Source organism: Nerophis ophidion, linkage group LG22, assembly GCF_033978795.1.
Source record: "Nerophis ophidion isolate RoL-2023_Sa linkage group LG22, RoL_Noph_v1.0, whole genome shotgun sequence".
NCBI classification, from domain to species: Eukaryota; Metazoa; Chordata; class Actinopteri; order Syngnathiformes; family Syngnathidae; genus Nerophis; species Nerophis ophidion.
In genome coordinates, this window is record NC_084632.1 from 24,665,143 (window position 1) to 24,684,298 (window position 19,156).

The window sequence follows — 19,156 nt, forward strand, 5'->3', positions numbered from 1 at the left end:
CATTTTTACCACTGTGTTACATTGCCTTTCCTTTGGACAACACTCAGTAAACGTTTGGGAACTGAGGAGACCGAATTTTGAAGCTTTTCAGGTGGAATTATTTCTCATTCTTGCTTGATGTACAGCTTAAGTTGTTCAACAGTCTTGGGTCTCCGTTGTGGTATTTTACACTTCGTAATGCGCCACACATTTTCAATGGGAGACAGGTCTGGACTACAGGCAGGCCCGTCTATTACCTGCACTGTTTTACTATATAGCCACACTTGCTGAAATAAGCAGGGACGTCCATGATAACGTTGCTTGGATGACAACATATGTTGCTCCAAAACCTGTATGTACCTTTCAGTATCAACGGTGCCTTCACAGATGTGTTAGTTACCCATGCTTTGGGCCATACTTGCAAACCCTCCCGATTTTCCTGGAAGACTCCCAAATTTCAGTGCTCCTCCCGAAAATCTCCAGGGGGAACCAGTCTCACGAATTTCTCCCGATTTTCACCCGGACAACAATATCGGGGGCGTGCCTTAGAGGCACTACCTTTGGGATCCTCTACAACCTGACGTAACGTCCGCTTCTCCTCCATACAAACAGCGTGCTTGCACTGCTACATAATATATGCGGCTTTAATACACACATAAGTGAATGCAAGGCCTACTTGGTCAACAGCCACACAGGTCACACTGAGAGTGGCCGTATAAACAACTTTAACACTGTTACAAATATGCACCACACTGTGAACCCACACCAAACAAGAATGACAAACACATTTCAGGAGAACATCCGCACCGTAACACAATATAAACACAACAGAACAAATACCCAGAATCCGATGCAGCACTAACTCTTCCGGGACGCTACAATATACACCACCCGCTACCACCAAACCCCAACCCCCAACCCCACCTACCTCAACCCCGCCTCCCGCCCATCGCCCAAATTCGGAGGTGTCAAGGTTGGCAAGTATACCTTGGGAAGTAATAAACCCCCATACCATCACAGATGCTGGCTTTTGAACTTTGCGCCTAAAACAATCCAGATGTTTATTTTCTTTTTTGTTCCGGGTGACACGACGTCCACAGTTTTTAAAAACAATTTGAAATGTGGATTCGTCATCAGTCTATCTTCGAGGAGCTTGGGCCCAGCGAAGCCGACAGTGTTTCAGGGTGTTGTTGATAAATGGCTTTCGGTTTGCATAGTAGAGTTTTACCTTGCACTTACAGATGTAACGAAAAACTGTAGTTACTGACAGTGGTTTTATGAAGTGTTCCTGAGCCCATGTGGTGATATCCTTTACACACTGATGTCGGTTTTTGATGCAGTACCGCCTGAGGGATCAAAGGTCAGTAATATCATCGCTTACGTGCAGTGATTTCTCCAGATTCTCTGAAACTTTTGATGATTTTACGGACCGTAGATGGTAAAATCCCTAAATTCCTTGCAATAGCTCGTTGAGAAATGTTGTTCCAAAACTGTTCGACAATTTTCTTACAAATTAGTGACCCTCACCCCATCCTTGTTTGTGAATTACTTAGCATTTCATGGAAGCTGCTTCTATACCCAATCATGGCACCCACCATGGCATTCATCTGAGATGGACTGATGCAAAGTGGAAAAGTGTTCTGTGGTCTGACGAGTCCACATTTCAAATTATATTTGGAAACTGTGGACTTGGTGTCCTCCGGAACAAAGAGAAAAATAACCATCCGGATTGTTATAGGCGCAAAGTTCAAAAGCCAGCATCTGTGATGGTATGGGGGTGTATTAGTGCCCAAGGCATGGGTAACTTACACATCTGTGAAGGCACCATTAATGTTGAATGGTCCATACAGGTTTTGGAGCAACATATGTTGTCATCCAAGCAACGTTTTCATGGATGCCCCTGCTTATTTCAGCAAAACAATGCCAAGACACGTGTTACAACAGCGTGGCTTCGTAGTAAAAGAGTGTGGGTACTTTCCTGGCCCGCCTGCAGTCCAGACATGTCTCCCATCGAAAATGTGTGGAGCATTATGAAGCGTAAAATACAACAACAAGACCCCGGACTGTTGAACAACTTAAGCTGTATATCAAGCAAGAATGGTAAAGAATTCCACTTTCAAAGCTTCAACAATTAGTTTCCTCAGTTCCCAAACGTTTATTGAATGTGGTTAAAAGAAAAGGTGATTTAACACAGTGGTGAACATGCCCTTTCCCAACTACTTTGACACGTGTTGCAGCCATGAAATTCTAAGTTAATTATTATTTTGCAAAAAGTTTATCCGTTTGAACATCAAATATGTTGTCTTTGTAGTGCATTCAACTGCATATGGGTTAAAAATTATTTGCAAATCATTCTATTCTGTTTATATTCACATCTAGCACAATTTCCCAACTCATATGGAAACGGGGTTTGTACATCCTTAATACAAATAACTGATAACAGGAAGTGTCGTCGTTCAATGTACTGTATATACTTTTTTAGTCTTTTTGCATGATTCACTACATCAAAGTGGCACTTGAATCTTTTGAATTTCAAGTGTTATACATAGCTCCTGGTGGAAAAAGCAGGATAACAAAACGCAATAACAAAACATATATGTTGTACCATTTTTGGTTCTGGATATAGTTTGTGTATTATTATTTTTTATGTAATCTTGCAAGCTAACAAACAAATAACACTCTATTGCGTTGAAAAAATGTTTGGAAAAAAAAAAGAGTAAATGGAAAATCCTTCATACTTTCTAGAAACCAACATGAACCTCATAAAATACTGCAAACCACGATGACCCAATCGGACATGCTGTTTTTTTCACAGAACCCAATGACAATGTACGCCAGCTATTGCACAACGCCTTACCTCACTAAGAGAGATACACAATATTGCCAAAAGTTGTCAGAATTAGGTGTCCTAATCACTTGGTGTATCTCCACAGGTGTATAAAATCAAGCACCTAAGCATGCAGACTGTTTCTACAAGCATTTATAAAAGAATGGGTCGCTCTCAGCGATTTCCAGCGTGGAACTGTCATAGAATGCCACCTGTGAAACACATCCAGTCGTGAAATTTCCTCGCTCCTAAATATTCCCAAGTCAACTGTCAACCTTAATATAAGAAAAGTGAAGAGTTTGGGAACAACAGCAACTCAGCCACCAAGTGGTAGACCACGTGAACTGACAGAGAGGGGTCAGCGGATGCTGAAGCGCATAGGGCAAAGACTTTCTCCACAGTCAGTTGCCACAGAGCTCCAAACTTAATGTGACCTTCCAATTAGCCCACGTACAGTATGCAGAGAGCTTCATGGAATGGGTTTTCATGGCCGAGCAGCTGCATCTAAACCATACATCACCAACTCCAATGAAAAGCGTCGGATGCAGTGGTGTAAAGCACGTCGCCAATGGACTTTAGAGCTGTGGGGACGTGTTTTATGGAGTGATGAATAACGCTTTTCCATCTGGCAATCTGATGGACAAGTCTGGATTTGGAGGTTGCCAGGAGAACGCTACATTTCGGACTGCATTGTGCCGAGTGTGAAATTTTGTGGAGGAGGAATTATAGTGTGGTGTTGGTTTTCAGGAGTTGGGCTTGGCCCCTTAGTTTTAGTGAAAGAAACTTTACCAAAACCTTTTGGAAAATTCCATGCTCCTAACCTTGGGGGAACAGTTTGGAGCAAGCCCCTTCCTCTTCCAACGTGACTGTGCACCAGTGCGCAAAGCAAGGTTCCAAAGACATGGATGACAGAGTCCGGTGTGGATGAACTTGACTGGCCTGCACAGAGTCCTGACCTGAACCCGATAGAACACCTTTGGGGTGAATTAAAATAGAGACTGACAGCCAGGCATTTCTCGACCGACATCAGTGTGTGACCTCACAGATGCTCTTTTGGAAGAATGGTGGAAAATTCCTATAAACACACTTTGCAAGCTTGTGGACAGCCTTCCCAGAATAGTTGAAGCTGTAATAGCTGCAAAAGGTGGACTGACATCATATTGAACCCAATGGGTTAGGAATGGGATGGCACTTCAAGTTCATACGCGAGTCAAGGCAGGTGGCCAAATACTTTTGGCAATATAGTGTACTTTCCAACATTTATTGTAAAAACCTGTTTCACGCCATTCATTATCACCGTGCAGTTCACAGCTCACATTTCTAAACTGAGTCATACATAATTGAGTTTACGATATCCTCGCTCACTTCGTCAGCAAAGTCTGTTCTTTAAACGCACTGACCATACAGAGTGCGGAAAGTGGCGAGTTAATAGTCATCCAGCCAACAAAGGTATTTATAGGTGACCTGTTGGTATTGTGAACCAGCTGCAGCTCAAATTGTCCAGCCAGAGAGCAACAATTGGAACATATGTCAGCATTTATCATTCATAAAAGTAAACCTAGACGAGGTTTTTAAGGTCCGATGAAGCCAACCAGTGCCTTTGAGTGTCAAGCAGGAGACACTCTATGATGGTCATTGCACAATATCTTTTTTAAATGAGATGTATGTTACGTCGCAGCACACGCATTACTGTTTTGTCACTACTTTGACTACATGAATAATGTTTGCTTGAGAATAAATAAGTGATAAATGGGTTAAAGGGGAACATTACCACCAGACCTATGTAAGCGTCAATATATACCTTGATGTTGCAGAAAAAAGACCATATGTTTTTTTAACCGATTTCCGAACTCTAAATGGGTGAATTTTGTCGAATTAAACGCCTTTCTATTATTTGCTCTCGGAGCGATGACGTCACCTAGGTAGTCAACCACCATTTTCTCAAACACATTATATACTACAAGTCAAATCAGCTCTGTTATTTTTTGTTTTTTCGACTGTTTTCCGTACCTTGGAGACATCATGCTTCGTCGGTGTGTTGTCGGAGGGTGTAACAACACGATCAGGGACGGATTCAAGTTGATTTACGTAGAATGTGCATCGATTAGCGCGGCATGCTAATCTATGCTAACATGCTATTTAGGCTGGCTGTATGTACATTTGTAGCTATATTTGCATCCAGCCTTTCCCTCCACCCACATTTAATGCCAAACAAACACTGACCAATCGACGGGTTTAAGTTGTTCCAGTGTCACAATATGCGAAAGTCCCGGTCGTTTAGTCTGCACATTTTACCGGCGATGCTAAGGCAGTCATCCTGCAGATGCATTTCTAACGATAAAGTCAACGAAATCACAAAGGTGAGTTTTGTCGATGTTATTGACTTATGTGCTAATCAGACATATTTGGTCGCGGCATGACTGCCAGCTAATCGATGTTCACATGCTATTTCGGCTAGCTGTATTTACATTTGTAGCTATATTTGCATCCAGCGTTTCCCTCCACCCACATTTAATGCCAAACAAACACTTACCAATCGACAGATTAAATTTTATCCAGTGTCACAAGATGCGAAAGTCCCGATCGTTTGGTCTGCACATTTTACCGGCGATGCTAAGGCAGACATGGCCGAATAGCTTCAATAGCTATTCGCTCAATAGCTTCAGTTTCTTCTTCAATTTCGTTTTTGCTATCTGCCTCCATACTCCAACCATCCGTTTCAATACATGCATAATCTGTTGAATCGCTCAAGCCGCTGAAATCCGAGTCTGAATCCGAGCTAATGTCGCTATATCTTGCTGTGCTATCCGTATTGGCATCACTGGATGACGTCACAGGAAAATGGACGAGGGCTTCACAGATAGCAAAAATCAGGCACTTTAAAGCCTTTTTTCGGGATATTCTATGATGGGTAAAATGTTTAAAAAAACTTTGAAAAATAAAATAAGCCACTGGGAACTGATTTTATTGGTTTTAACCCTTCTGAAATTGTGATAATGTTCCCCTTTAAGCATCCTTACGTAAAGGAATAAAAGTGTTTTTCATATTCATTAAATGAGTCAGATATACACTGACGAATTTTGTCCTCCCGGTCCATTAGATTCCACCAAAGCTGAAGCCTTCTCCAATGAGCTCCCCTTCACGTCGTCCTCATCATCCCCATCGCTGCATTTGTCTCCCTCCCTACCGTCCTCATCCTCACCTGAGCGTCGTCTCTTGTCTTCTCCACCTCATCCGGAATCCCCTCTCGACCCAATCATCCCCGGTGATCTTCGCCTGTGGGTTGCTGCCCCCCATTACCATAATGGTCAGCTGCAGGTCAAGGTGTTCTGGAAGAGGTCTAACCACGGTGGGTTGCTATGGAAACACACAACACCAACAAAAAGACAAAAACAAGTTCCCAAAACATAGTACCGTATTTTTCGGACTATAAGTCGCAGTTTTTTCCACAGTTTGGCCAGGGGTGCGACTTATGAGCGACTTATGTGTGAAATTATTAACACATTACCGTAAAATATCAAATAATATTATTTAGCTCATTCACGTAAGAGACTAGACGTATAAAATGTCATGGGATTTATCGATTAGGAGTGACAGATTGTTTGGTAAACGTATAGCATGTTCTATATGTTATTGTTATTTGAATGACTCTTACCATAATATGTTACGTTAACATACCAGGCACCTTCTCAGGTGGTTATTTATGCCTCATATAACGTACACTTATTCAGCCTGTTGTTCACTATTCTTTATTTATTTTAAATTGCCTTTCAAATGTCTATTTTATAAAATAAATTTCCCCCCAAAATGCGAATTATACTCCAGTGCGACTTATATATGTTTTTTCCCTTCTTTATGATACATTTTCGGCAGATGCGACTTATACTCCGAAAAATACGGTAATGTAGCATACAATCTTTATTACTGTAATAATGCAAATACATAACAATGTATAATGTACAGCAGTACCTCAACTTACCAGCGTAATTGGTTCTGTGACGGAGCTCTTAACTCAAAACACTTGTATCTCAAATCAACGTCACACATTGAAACAGTCAAGTCAACGACACACTTGTCATGTTTTTGATGATTTATTTCTTTAATTCAGTGAATACCATTCACTACTTCTTCTCAGCACTGTCCTTTACACTCACTTTCTTTTTTTCCCACGGATGGAAAAAACAAGTTATGTCCATCTCTAAGAGCGAATAAAACCAGATGTTTTGGGCAGATTTTGTGGGGTTGACTGTGGCATTTGCTATACCAACTAATACACTGCAAAAACTGAAATCTAAGTAAAATGAAATATCTCAAATAAGGGGGATATTTTCTGTCTGATAAGATAATTATTTTCACTAAGCAGATTTTATGTTAGAGTGTCTTACTTGTTTTAAGTATTATTGCAGCTTGTTGCTAAGATTATCTGACCTATTTTGAGTAAAACATGCTTGAAACTAGAATATAAACTGATGCAAAGCTGTGTCATTAACACTCACAAGTATAAAGTTAAGTTAAAGTACCAATGATTGTCACACACACACACTAGGTGTGGCAAAATTTGTCCTCTGCATTTGACCCCTGGGAGGTGAGGGGAGCAGTGGGCAGCAGCAAGCCGCGACTGGGAATCATTTGTGGGGATTTAACCCCCAATTCCAACCCTTAATGCTGAGTGCCAAGCAGGGAGGTAATGGGTCCCATTTTTATAGTCTTTGGTATGACTCGGCCGGGGTTTGAACTCCCAACCTACCGATCTCAGGGCGGACACTAACCAAGGGGTCACCAACCTTTTTGAAACCAAGAGCTACTTCTTGTGTACTGATTAATGCGAAGGGCTACCAGTTTGATACACACCTAAATAAATTGCTAGAAATAGCCAATTTGCTCAATTTACCTTTAATAAATGAATCGATATATATATTTAAAAAATGGGTATTTCTGTCTGTCATTCCGTCGCACATTTTTTTTCCTTTTACGGAAGGTTTTTGTAGAGAATAAATGATGAAAAAAACACTTAATTGAACGGTTTAAAAGAGGAGCAAACACAAAAAAAATTAAAATTAAATTTTAAAACATAGTTTATCTTCAATTTCGACTCTTTAAAATTCAAAATTCAACTGAAAAAAATGAAGAGAAAAACTAGCTAATTTGAATCTTTTTGAAAAAATGTTAAGAATTATTTATGGAACATCATTAATAATTTTTCCTGATTAGGATTAATTTTAAAATTTTGATGACATGTTTTAAATAGGTTAAAATCCAATCTTCACTTTGTTAGAATATATAACAAATTGGACCAAGCTATATTTCTAACAAAGACAAATCATTCTTTCTTCTAGATTTTCCAGAACAAAAATTTTAAAAGAAATTCAAAAGACTTTGAAATATGATTTAAATTTAATTCTAAAGTTTTTGTAGATTTGCCAGAATATTTTTTTCATTTTAATCATAATAAGTTTGAAGAAATATTTCAGAAATATTCTTTGTCAAAAAAACAGAAGCTAAAATGAAGAATTAAATTAAAATGTATTTATATTCTTTACAATAAAAAAAAAGAAGAGGAAGGAATTTAAAAGGTAAAAAGGTATATGTGTTTAAAAATCCTAAAATCATTTTTAAGGTTGTATTTTTTCTCTAAAATTGTCTTTCTGAAAGTTATAAGAAGCAAAGTAAAAAAATAAATGAATTTATTTAAACAAGGGAGGACCAAATCTTTAAAATATTTTTGGGGATTTTCAAATTCTATTAGAGTTTTGTCTCTCTTAGAATTAAAAATGTCGAGCAAAGCGACACCAGCTTGCTAGTAAATAAATACAATTTAAAAAATAGAGGCAGCTCACTGGTAAGTGCTGCTTTTTGAGCTATTTTTAGAACAGGCCAGCGGGCGACTCATCTGGTCCTTACGGGCGACCTGGTGCCCGCGGGCACCGCGTTGGTGACCCTAGCTCTAACCACTAGGCCACTTAGTAGGTCTTACTTCAAGCATTAAAAAAATAAAAATTATGATGCCGAGCGCATATCATCATGTCAAGATAATGGCACTAGCATTTACTTAATTTAAGAATATTTTTCAACATATTGAGGAAAAACGTCTCTTTTTTTTCTACCAAGAAAACTGCACTTGTTATTAGTGAGAATATACTTATTTTAAGGTATTTTGGGGTTCATTGAGGTTAGCTAATTTTATTTGTATTGGAAGGTCTTGACAAGCCGAATTTTCTTGTTCTATTGGCAGATAATTTTGCTTAGTTCAAGTAAGATACCCCTCATTTTTGTATTTTTTGTTTTTTGTTTTTGAACACTGACTTTTTGCAGTGCAACGGGGACGCTTGTAACTCCAATTTTTGCCTGTAACTTAAAGCACAACAATTACCAAAGAGACAGGTCTTATTTCAAAAAGTTGAGGCACTCTTAGGTCAAGATACCACTCTATATGTATTACGGGTGTAAAATATATATATATTTTTTTTAATGAATCTCAATTCTTATTTTTACCTATTCTTAATCGATTTAAAAAAAAAAAAAAAGTTGTATTTTATTTTATTTTTTTATTTTTTCTCTGTCCCGACCAGCCACTCAGGAAAATCATATTGATGCCCATATCTGCTGTACTGATTTACTTTACAAAAGAGAAGTGAGGGATACTTCTCTTGTTGCCTTATATTTATTGACTTTATTAAATGTGTGGCTGGAATTTTACAAAACAAAACCAATCAATGTCAATCAATGTTTATTTATATAGCCCCAAATCACAAATGTCTCGAAGGACTGCACAAATCATTACGACTACAACATCCTCGGAAGAACCCACAAAAGGGCAAGGAAAACTCACCCCCAGTGGGCAGGGAGAATTCACATCCAGTGGGACGCCAGTGACAATGCTGACTATGAGAAACCTTGGAGAGGACCTCAGATGTGGGCAACCATGGCGTACGCCTTTTTGGAGCCTTTTTTAACTTCAGCGGTGCTATACTATCAATGGTTTCGCGCAGGGCGTTGTTAAAGTTGTTAGTGAGGTTATCAATAGAGCCCACATACTTTGGGAACGGTGTCATTACCGAGGGCAGTAGGTCAGCAAGAGTCGTCGTTGTGGCAGCATTAATGTTGCGGCTGCTATAGCAGTTTTTATTATTATTAGCTTGCCGAACATGAATCTGAACTTCGAATTTTATGAGGTAATGATCGGACATTACTTTAGTATACGGGAGTATCATTACTTTGGAAACGGTGATACCTCTGACAAGCACTAGGTCTATCGTATTACCGCTGCGATGCGTCGGTTCATTTATTATTTGTGTAAGACCACAGCTATCAATTATAGTCTGGAGCGCCACGCACGGTGGGTCCAATGGGGTATTCATATGGATATTAAAGTCCTCCATTATAATTATATTATCGGCGTGTGTCACTAGATCAGCAACAAACTCTGAGAATTCACTAATAAAGTCCGAATAGGGCCCTGGGGGGGCGGTAGATAACGGCCAGGCACAGAGGCAGAGGTGTGGCAGACTTCATAGAAAGCACCTCAAACGATTTATATTTATTATTTAAGTTAGGACTAAAGTTAAAGTTTTCGTTGTATATTAGTGCGACCCCCCCTCCCCTTTTAAGGGGACGGGCAATATGCGCATTCGTATAGTTAGGAGGGGATGCCTCATTTATCGCAAAAAAGTCGTCTGGTTTAAGCCAGGTTTCGCTAAGACCGATGACGTTAAGGTTGTTGTCTCTAATGACCTCATTAACTAATAATGTTTTGGGAGACAAAGATCTGATGTTTAGAAAGCCCATATTATAGGTAGTGGGCTGTTTTAAGGAGTTGTTGATCAAATTATCCGTAGTAGCAATATTAATAATGTTGTGTTTATTATGCGCAGTGTACTTAAAATAATTACGACCATATCTAGGAATTGATATGACGGGAATTTTCAGATTGTCTACTTGGTGCTGCGATAAACTGAACGCATCATAATTTGCCACCTCAGTAGAACGCATGTCTAACTCTGACGTAGTCATAGTCATAGCACAAAAAACATTTTGTGAGTTGTGTATTATTCTACGAAAATTACTATGTGTACAGGGATCATCCAGCCTGGCGCTGGCTAGTTCTAACTTAACTGACTCCATACCCAGGCTAGCAGGCTTTGTAATTGCCTGTGACCGGGCTTGCTCTAGTGCAGTTAGTCAAATGTGGCTCAATGCGAAAACCAGTTTTCTTTCAAGTAATAAGAAAATGTATTAGAGCTGTTTCGAAATTTCATGGAGAAATGTAGTTAATCAGAGAACTGGCACCTAATGCTTTTACAAAAGTATTTATTTAGAATCGTTAACCCCAAGAATCAAATCCCAAAGATTCAGCGCCCTAATATCTGTATTTATTTGAAAAACTATTTGTAATTCCATCCATCCATCCATCTTCTTCCGCCTATCCGAGATCGGGTCGCGGGGGCAGCAGCCTAAGCAGGGAAGACCAGACTTCCCTCTCCCCAGCCACTTCGTCCAGCTCTTCCCGGGGGATCCCAAGGCGTTCTCAGGCCACTCGGGAGACGTAACCTTCCCAACCTCTCCTCGGTCTTTGCCGTGGCCTCCTACCGGTCGGACGTGCCCTAAACACCTCCCTAGGGAGGCGTTCGGGTGGCATCCTGACCAGATGCCCGAACCACCTTATCTGGCTCCTCTCGATGTGGAGGAGCAGCGGCTTTACTTTGAGCTCCTCTCGGATTGGCAGAGCTTCTCACCCTATCTCTAAGGGAGAGCCCCGCCACCTGGCGGTCTTCCCTTGTTAAGAAACTCATTTCGGCCGCTTGTACCCGTGATCTTGTCCTTTCGGTCATGACCCAAAGCTCATGACCATAGGTGAGGGAGGGAACGTAGATTGAGAGCTTTGCCTTCCGGGTCAGCTCCTTCTTCACTACAACGGAGTGAAGTGAAGTGAATTATATTTATATAGCGCCTTTTTGTAGTGACTCAAAGCGCTTTACATAGTGAAACCCAATATCTAAGTTACATTTAAACCAGTGTGGGTGGCACTGGGAGCAGGTGGGTAAAGTGTTTTGCCCAAGGACACAACAGCAGTGACTAGGATGGCGGAAGCGGGAATCGAACCTGCAACCCTCTAGTTGCTGAAACGGCCGCTTTACTAACCGAGCTATACCGCCCCCCACGTAGCATGAAGATCCCGGCCAGATGAAGCCATCAGGACCACATCCTCTGCAAAAAGCAGAGACCTAATCCCGGGGCCACCAAACCGTAACCCCTCTACGCCTTGACTGCGCCTTAATCTATTTCTCTAATTTGTTTCCATTTAAACCCCCGTTATTTACTTTTTACTTTTTTTAAATTGATCTCAACTCTGTACACTGCTGCTGGAATTTTAATTTTCCTGAAGGAATCAATAAAGTACTATCTATCTATCTATCTATCTATCTATCTATCTATCTATCTATCTATCTATCTATCTATCTATCTATCTATCTATCTATCTAATCATTATTATTAATTATAATTTCTATTTGTAATTATAATTAATAATAATGATTAATTTGACTTTTTGCCTTAGATTATTATATATACCATTATTGTGTTGTATTACATAGCTGGGGCAGCACGGTGGAACAGGGGTTAGTGCATGTGCCTCACAATACGAAGGTCCTGAGTAGTCCTGGGTTCAATCCTGTGCTCGGGATCTTTCTGTGTGGAGTTTGCATGTTCTCCCCGTGACTGCGTGGGTTCCCTCCGGGTACTCCGGCTTCCTCCCACTTCCAAAGACATGCACCTGGGGATAGGTTGATTGGTAACACTAAAATGGCCCTAGTGTGTGAATGTGAGTGTGAATGTTGTCTGTCTATCTGTGTTGGCCCTGCGATACGGGGGTGACTTGTCCAGGGTGTACCCCGCCTTCTGCCCGAATACAGCTGGATTTGGCTCCAGCACCCCCCACAACCCCGAACGGCACAAGCGGTAAAAAATGGATGGATGGATTTCATAGTTGTTTTTTTCCCATTCATACCACCAAGTGAGTGTGAATGTTGTCTGTCTATCTGTGTTGGCCCTGCGATGAGTTGGCGACTTGTCCAGGGTGTACACCGCCTTCCGCCCGAAGACAGCTGAGATAGGCACCAGTGCCCCCTGCAACCCCAAAGAGGAATAAGCGGTAGAAAATGGATGGATGGATACCACCAAGTAACTCCCCATAAAAAAAATAGCACCATAATGATCAACATTCAACTACGGTAGCGTAGCTGGCCCATATATTCATTAAAAACAAGGCAGAGCTATTACTTAACAAGTATATTAAATGTTTTCGGTCACTGTAACATTACACACAGTTTGAACAGTAAAATTGTGTTTGAATACAGGAAAATAAAACATTGTACTTTGATCAAATGGTTTTTGGCGAATCCCTGGTTTAGATAATGTTTTATGTTGAACTTTGTTATGTGGGATATATTAACAGTGAACTCAGATAAAATGTAGCCTGAGAGGTAAAACCCAAGCGAGTGCCCCCCTGCCCTTTCTCTTGTAGATGTTGGCAGCTGGACAGGAAGAGGAGATACAAAATGTTGGTACAAAAACAGGATTGGGACATGTTGGTCTTGCTCCTTCTCAGTATGCGCGTCTGACGTCTCTTTTCTGTTCTTTTTTGTGTTTCAGCCAGACTTCGTCACCCGGGTGAATACGTTTTGCGGTGGCGTCCACATACCTGCAGCACTAATATTACAAGCACCGGGGGCACAGCAAGCGTGCAGGTAGATCTGTCCCGGCCGACTAATGACGTGTCACACAAGGGGTTGTTGGCTGTTGCTTATTATTGCTTATGTGAGTGTATGGCAGGTTGGGTTTCAGCACCACAACTCATTTTTCCTAATGGAATGCCCTCATCTTCTGTGTTTGTGTAACTATGTCTCTCAGCCATCAGCACTTCGTCCCACATCCCTTTTCTCATCATCTGTGTCTCAGATTTCTTTGCTTCTTTACAAATGTATCATTTGAACAGACCTGCAAAACATGTACGCACTTTTCTTCCACGGGCCTTAATATTTGTTTTTGTATGCGTCGCTGCTTTTCAGGTACACATAGAGTTACATAACGATTGTTTATGCTCAATGTTAATAGCCGTCTGTATGATGAATAAGTACAAAATCCCTCAGTTTGTTACCATTTGGGAGCTGCATGGCTAATACGTGGCTTTTTGCAAACACAAACAGAATACATTCTGCAGTGTATCTGATGTTATGCATACATTCAGCCAGGTGGGGGTGCTTAATTGCCGGTGGCAGCTTTTTCACAATATTTTTATGCAAGGGGTTCTTAATCGTTTTGACCTGCGGACCCAACTTTTTCAAATAACACCGAATTGCTAATCTTACTCTTGATTTTAATCTTATTCGATAATTATATCTAACATAGTTATAGTTTAACAGGATAAACCTTGTCAAATGATATGAAACAATGTGTTAATCATAAAATGTATTATCAAGACTTAGGTCAGGCTGATTACAAATAGAAATTCTAATCAAATTAATACATTATATATGCATATATATACATATATATATATATATATATATATATATATATATATGTATACGTATATATATATATATATGTATATATATATATATGTATATATATCTATATATTTATATATATCCATATATATATACATATATATATATATATATATATATATACATATATATATATACATATATATATATATATATATATATATATATATATACACATATATATATACAAACCCCGTTTCCATATGAGTTGGGAAATTGTGTTAGATGTAAATATAAACGGAATACAATGATTTGCAAATCATTTTCAGTCCATATTCAGTTGAATATGCTACAAAGACAACATATTTGATGTTGAAACTGATAAACATTTTTTCTTTAGCAAATAATTATTAACTTTACAATTTGGTGCCAGCAACACGTGACTAAGAAGTTGGGAAAGGTGGCAATAAATACTGATAAAGTTGAGGAATGCTCATCAAACACTTATATGGAACATCCCACAGGTGTGCAGGCTAATTGGGAACAGTTGGGTGCCATGATTTGGTATAAAAGCAACTTCCATGAAATCCTCAGTCTTTCACAAACAAGGATGGGGTGAGGGTCACCACTTTGTAAATAAATTGTTGAACAGTTTTAGAACAACATTTCTCAATGAGCTATTGCAAGGAATTGAGGGATTTTACCATCTGCGGTCTGTAAAATCATCAAACATTTCAGAGAATCTGGAGAAATTACTGCACATAAGCGATGATTTTACAGACTTTTGATCCCTCAGGCGGTACTATATCAAAAACCGACATCAGTGTGTAAATGATATCACCACATGGGCTCAGGAACACTTCAGAAAACCACTGTCAGTAACTACAGTTGTTCGCTACATCTGTAGGTGCAAGTTAAAACTTTACTATGCAAAGCCAAATCCATTTATCAATAATATCCTGAAACGCCACCGGCTTGGCTGGTCCCGACCTCATCTAAGATGGACTGATGCAAAGTGGAAAGGTGTTCTGTGGTCTGACGAGTCCACATTTCAAATAATATTTGGAAAAAGAGGACGTGGTGTCCTCCAGAACAAAGAGGAAAATAACCATCCGGATTGTTATAGGCGCAAAGTTCAAAAGCCAGCATCTGTGATGGTATGGGGGTGCATTAGTGCCCAAGGCATGGGTAACTTACACATCTGTGAAGGCACCATTAATGCTGAAAGGTCCATACAGGTTTTGGAGCAACATATGTTGTCATCCAAGCGACATTATCATCGACGCCCCTGCTTATTTCAGCAAGACAAGTGTTACAACAGCGTGGCTTCGTAAAAAAAGACGGCGGGTACTCTCCTGGGCCGCGTTCAGTCCAGACATGTCTCCCATTGAAAATGTGTGGCGCATTATGAAGCGTAAAATACGACAGCGGAGACCCTGGACTGTTGAACGACTGAAGCTCTACATAAAACAAAAATGGGAAATAATTCCACTTTCAAAGCTTCAACAATTAGTTTCCTCAGTTCCCAAACTATTGAGTGTTGTTAAAAGAAAAGGTGATGTAACACAGTGGTGAACATGTCCTTTCCCATCTACTTTGGCACGTGTTGCAGCCATGAAATTCTAAGTTAATTATTATTTGCAAAAAAAAAAAGAAGTTTATGAGTTGTCTTTGTAGTGCATTCAATTGAATATGGGTTGAAAAGGATTTGCAAATCATTGTATTCCGTTTATATTTACATCTAACACAATTTTCCAACTCATATGGAAACGGGGTTTGTACATATATATATATATATATATATATATATATATATATATATATACACACACACACACAACTAAACACCCCAGACACATTTTTCGTCTCTATGTGGTCTCCGAGTCGAAATAATTGCCGGGTCTATATTAAAGGTAATTAGTCAGCGGGCGTACTGCACACCTCTGCAAAAGTCTTCTCTGATTTCGGATCAAAATTCGCAATTAAAATGATTAGTTACAGCTGCAATAGAATTCACGCACACCACGAAAGAAGCTAAAAAAATTTTTTTTTTAGCCTCTTAACACCTGCAGAAAAGTCACACATAGACAAACAATCATTCATTTATTCGACTGTTTAGAAATTAGTCAGAGTAACTGGAGAAAAATATTTAACATGAAAAAATACTTATATAAAATACACATAACAGATAGATTTTTATGAAAAACATATGTCTAGTGTCCCACTAGTAAGTTTTTAATTCATGCTGTCATAGTTGATAAGTATAATTGCGCTGTGTGCAATTTGTTGAGTTCATTGAAAGAGATATTTGTTCAGTGAAGTGTATAATTTAAACAATGACATCATCTCTCACTCTTTGATGGTGCCCATAAACCTAACTGCCAAGCACAAATTGTTGCAAGTGGGGTTTTTTTTTCCAAGATGAAATAAATATTATATTTGGTTCCCAAAGACAGGTAATATGTCACATGAAACATTGGGTCCCTCACAAACATTGACATACTTTCTCCCTCCAGGGTACCCATTACACCATCACAGGCCTACTGTTTGCCTGTAAGTACTGGGTGGCTGTGGCAATGAAGACGGATCCTGGGTCAGAGGCTGTTGCCTGGGTTACGACTCCGACTTGCTCCTCCGTCCGGGTCAAAGAAAGCCAAGTTTTACCCTGCTACGCTGAAGGTATCATCCTGGATTTTATGAGTGCTCAGAAATTATTTTCATAAGATTGATAAAAGATTAGAAAGGGGAACATTTTCTATCCTTTGTGTCAGAGCGCCCCCCAGCAGGCAGAAAGGTGGTACTCCGTCCTGAGCGGCTCACAGCAGAGTTTTACCAAGTCAATGGTACGCTGCTGGCTGTATTTCGCTGGCGGGTATCCCAACATGCACTGGACATGGCAGAAGTTGAAGGGTTCCAGTTCACGTGGGCGCTGCAGTCAGGAGTTACCATGAGGCTTAAAAGCCAGGAGGACACACTTATCTCTCAGACGCAGACAGTTGCACCGGTGAGACAGTAATCAAGCACTGTATTTTTTTTCCGTGTGTGTCATAGTTTCCATCTTTTGACTGGTCCATTGTCTTCTGCTTTTGTTTTCTACCTTTCAGTCTCAGCGGGCAGTGATGGTTCATGGCCTCCAGAGTGACAGTGTTTACCAAGTGCAGCTCCAGGTTTTAACAACAGGGGGCAGCAACGGTGCCGCCGTCTCCAAAACGTTTCAAACTCCTGTAAATGACACCCCATTGTGAGGTAGCTTTTTTTGAATGCATACAAATAATCAGAGCATGAACGTCACTGGGATTATTTTAGGGTGGCTTGGGCCCCACTATAATCATAGAAAAGAAATAAGTTTAGGTCGGTACCGAAGTGGGCGCTTTTTTAAGCTACCGACCGAAGTCCGTCGGTACCACCTGCTTCATGTAACATCAAACAGTGCCTTATTTTGATCCGGTTGCAGACTCGGCACCGGCTCAAGCACTTGGCGGGGTAACAAGTAGTCAAGCAATCAGAGCAGACTCAGCCTGACTGCCTTAAGGTTATGTTACATTTTTCCAAGCCAAAAAAGCAAGAAGGCCCTCAAAAGTACAGTAGGGCTCCACTTTTCAAAATGTGCGAGCTCGATGCTTTGATTGATTGATTGATTGATTGAAACTGTTTTTAGTAGATTGCACAGTACAGTACATATTCCTTACTATTGACCACTAAATGGTAACACCTGAATAAGTTTTTCAACTTGTTTAAGTCGGGCCGCACATGTGACACCCCTGGTTTAGCAGTTGTAATTTAGCCTTAAAAAATAACAGTACTGTTGGAACAAAGCTGTCACTAGCAGAACAGCGCTCCCACCTGGCTGTAAAGAAAAACGTAAGACAATCCACGACATAAGGCACAGTGCAAAGTGTTACAGAGAATACAATGAATGTATGTATGTGTGTATATATATATATATATATATATATATATATATATGTATATATATATTTATATATATAGGTGTGTGTGTGTGTGTGTGTGTACATGTGTGTGTATATATATGTGTGTGTGTGTGTGTATAAGTGATAAGCGACAAAAAAATTGTTTATTTGATATGGTACCAATTAATCTTTGGACTTTTTTTTTACACCCATAAAAATATTTACTGTGTTAAAACAAGGACTTCCTTAGCATCTACTTTTTCACATTACAAATTGTAAGTTGGTATTTTAATGGTCGGTGAAAAGTAATGTTTACCTACGTTTTCTAGGGCAGTGGTTCTCAACCTTTTTTCAGTGATGTACCCCCTGTGAACATTTTTTTAATTCAAGTACCCACTAATCAGAGCAAAGCATTTTTGGTTTAAAAAAAAGAGATAAAGAAGTAAAATACAGCACTATGTCATCAGTTTCTGATTTATTAAATTGTATAACAGTGCAAAATATTGCTCATTTGTAGTGGTCTTTCATGAACTATTTTGGAAAAAAACATATAAAAATAACTAAAAACAAATGTTTCAATTATAGATAAAATTTTGTACACATAGAAGTAATCATCAACTTAAAGTGCCCTCTTTGGGGATTGTAATAGAGATCCATCTGGATTCATGAACTTAATTTTAAACATTTCTTCACAAAAAATAAATATTTAACATCAATATTTATGGAACATGTCAACAAAAAATCTAGCTGTCAACACTGAATATTGCATTGTTGCATTTCTTTTCACAGTTTATGAACTCACATTTATATTTTGTTGAAGTGTTATTCAATAAATATACTTATAAAGGATTTTTGATTTGTTGCTATTTTTAGAATATTTCTAAAAAATCTCACGTACCCTTTGGCATACCTTCAAGTACCCCCATTTTAAAACC

At 39.4% G+C, this 19,156-nt stretch overlaps 1 protein-coding gene across 2 annotated transcripts in view; it reads left to right on the plus strand.

The window, feature by feature from the left end:
* The window catches only part of anos1b (anosmin 1b), a 120,912-nt gene that overhangs the window by 100,170 nt on the left and 1,586 nt on the right, over nt 1-19,156 (plus strand). For both annotated transcript variants that reach the window (XM_061883578.1, XM_061883579.1), the window contains 5 exons: nt 5,907-6,155; nt 13,454-13,548; nt 16,827-16,989; nt 17,082-17,314; nt 17,415-17,556. In XM_061883578.1, the coding sequence (XP_061739562.1) occupies nt 5,907-6,155; nt 13,454-13,548; nt 16,827-16,989; nt 17,082-17,314; nt 17,415-17,555 (881 nt within the window). In that variant the 3' untranslated portion in view covers nt 17,556. The remainder of the gene's footprint in view (nt 1-5,906; nt 6,156-13,453; nt 13,549-16,826; nt 16,990-17,081; nt 17,315-17,414; nt 17,557-19,156) is intronic.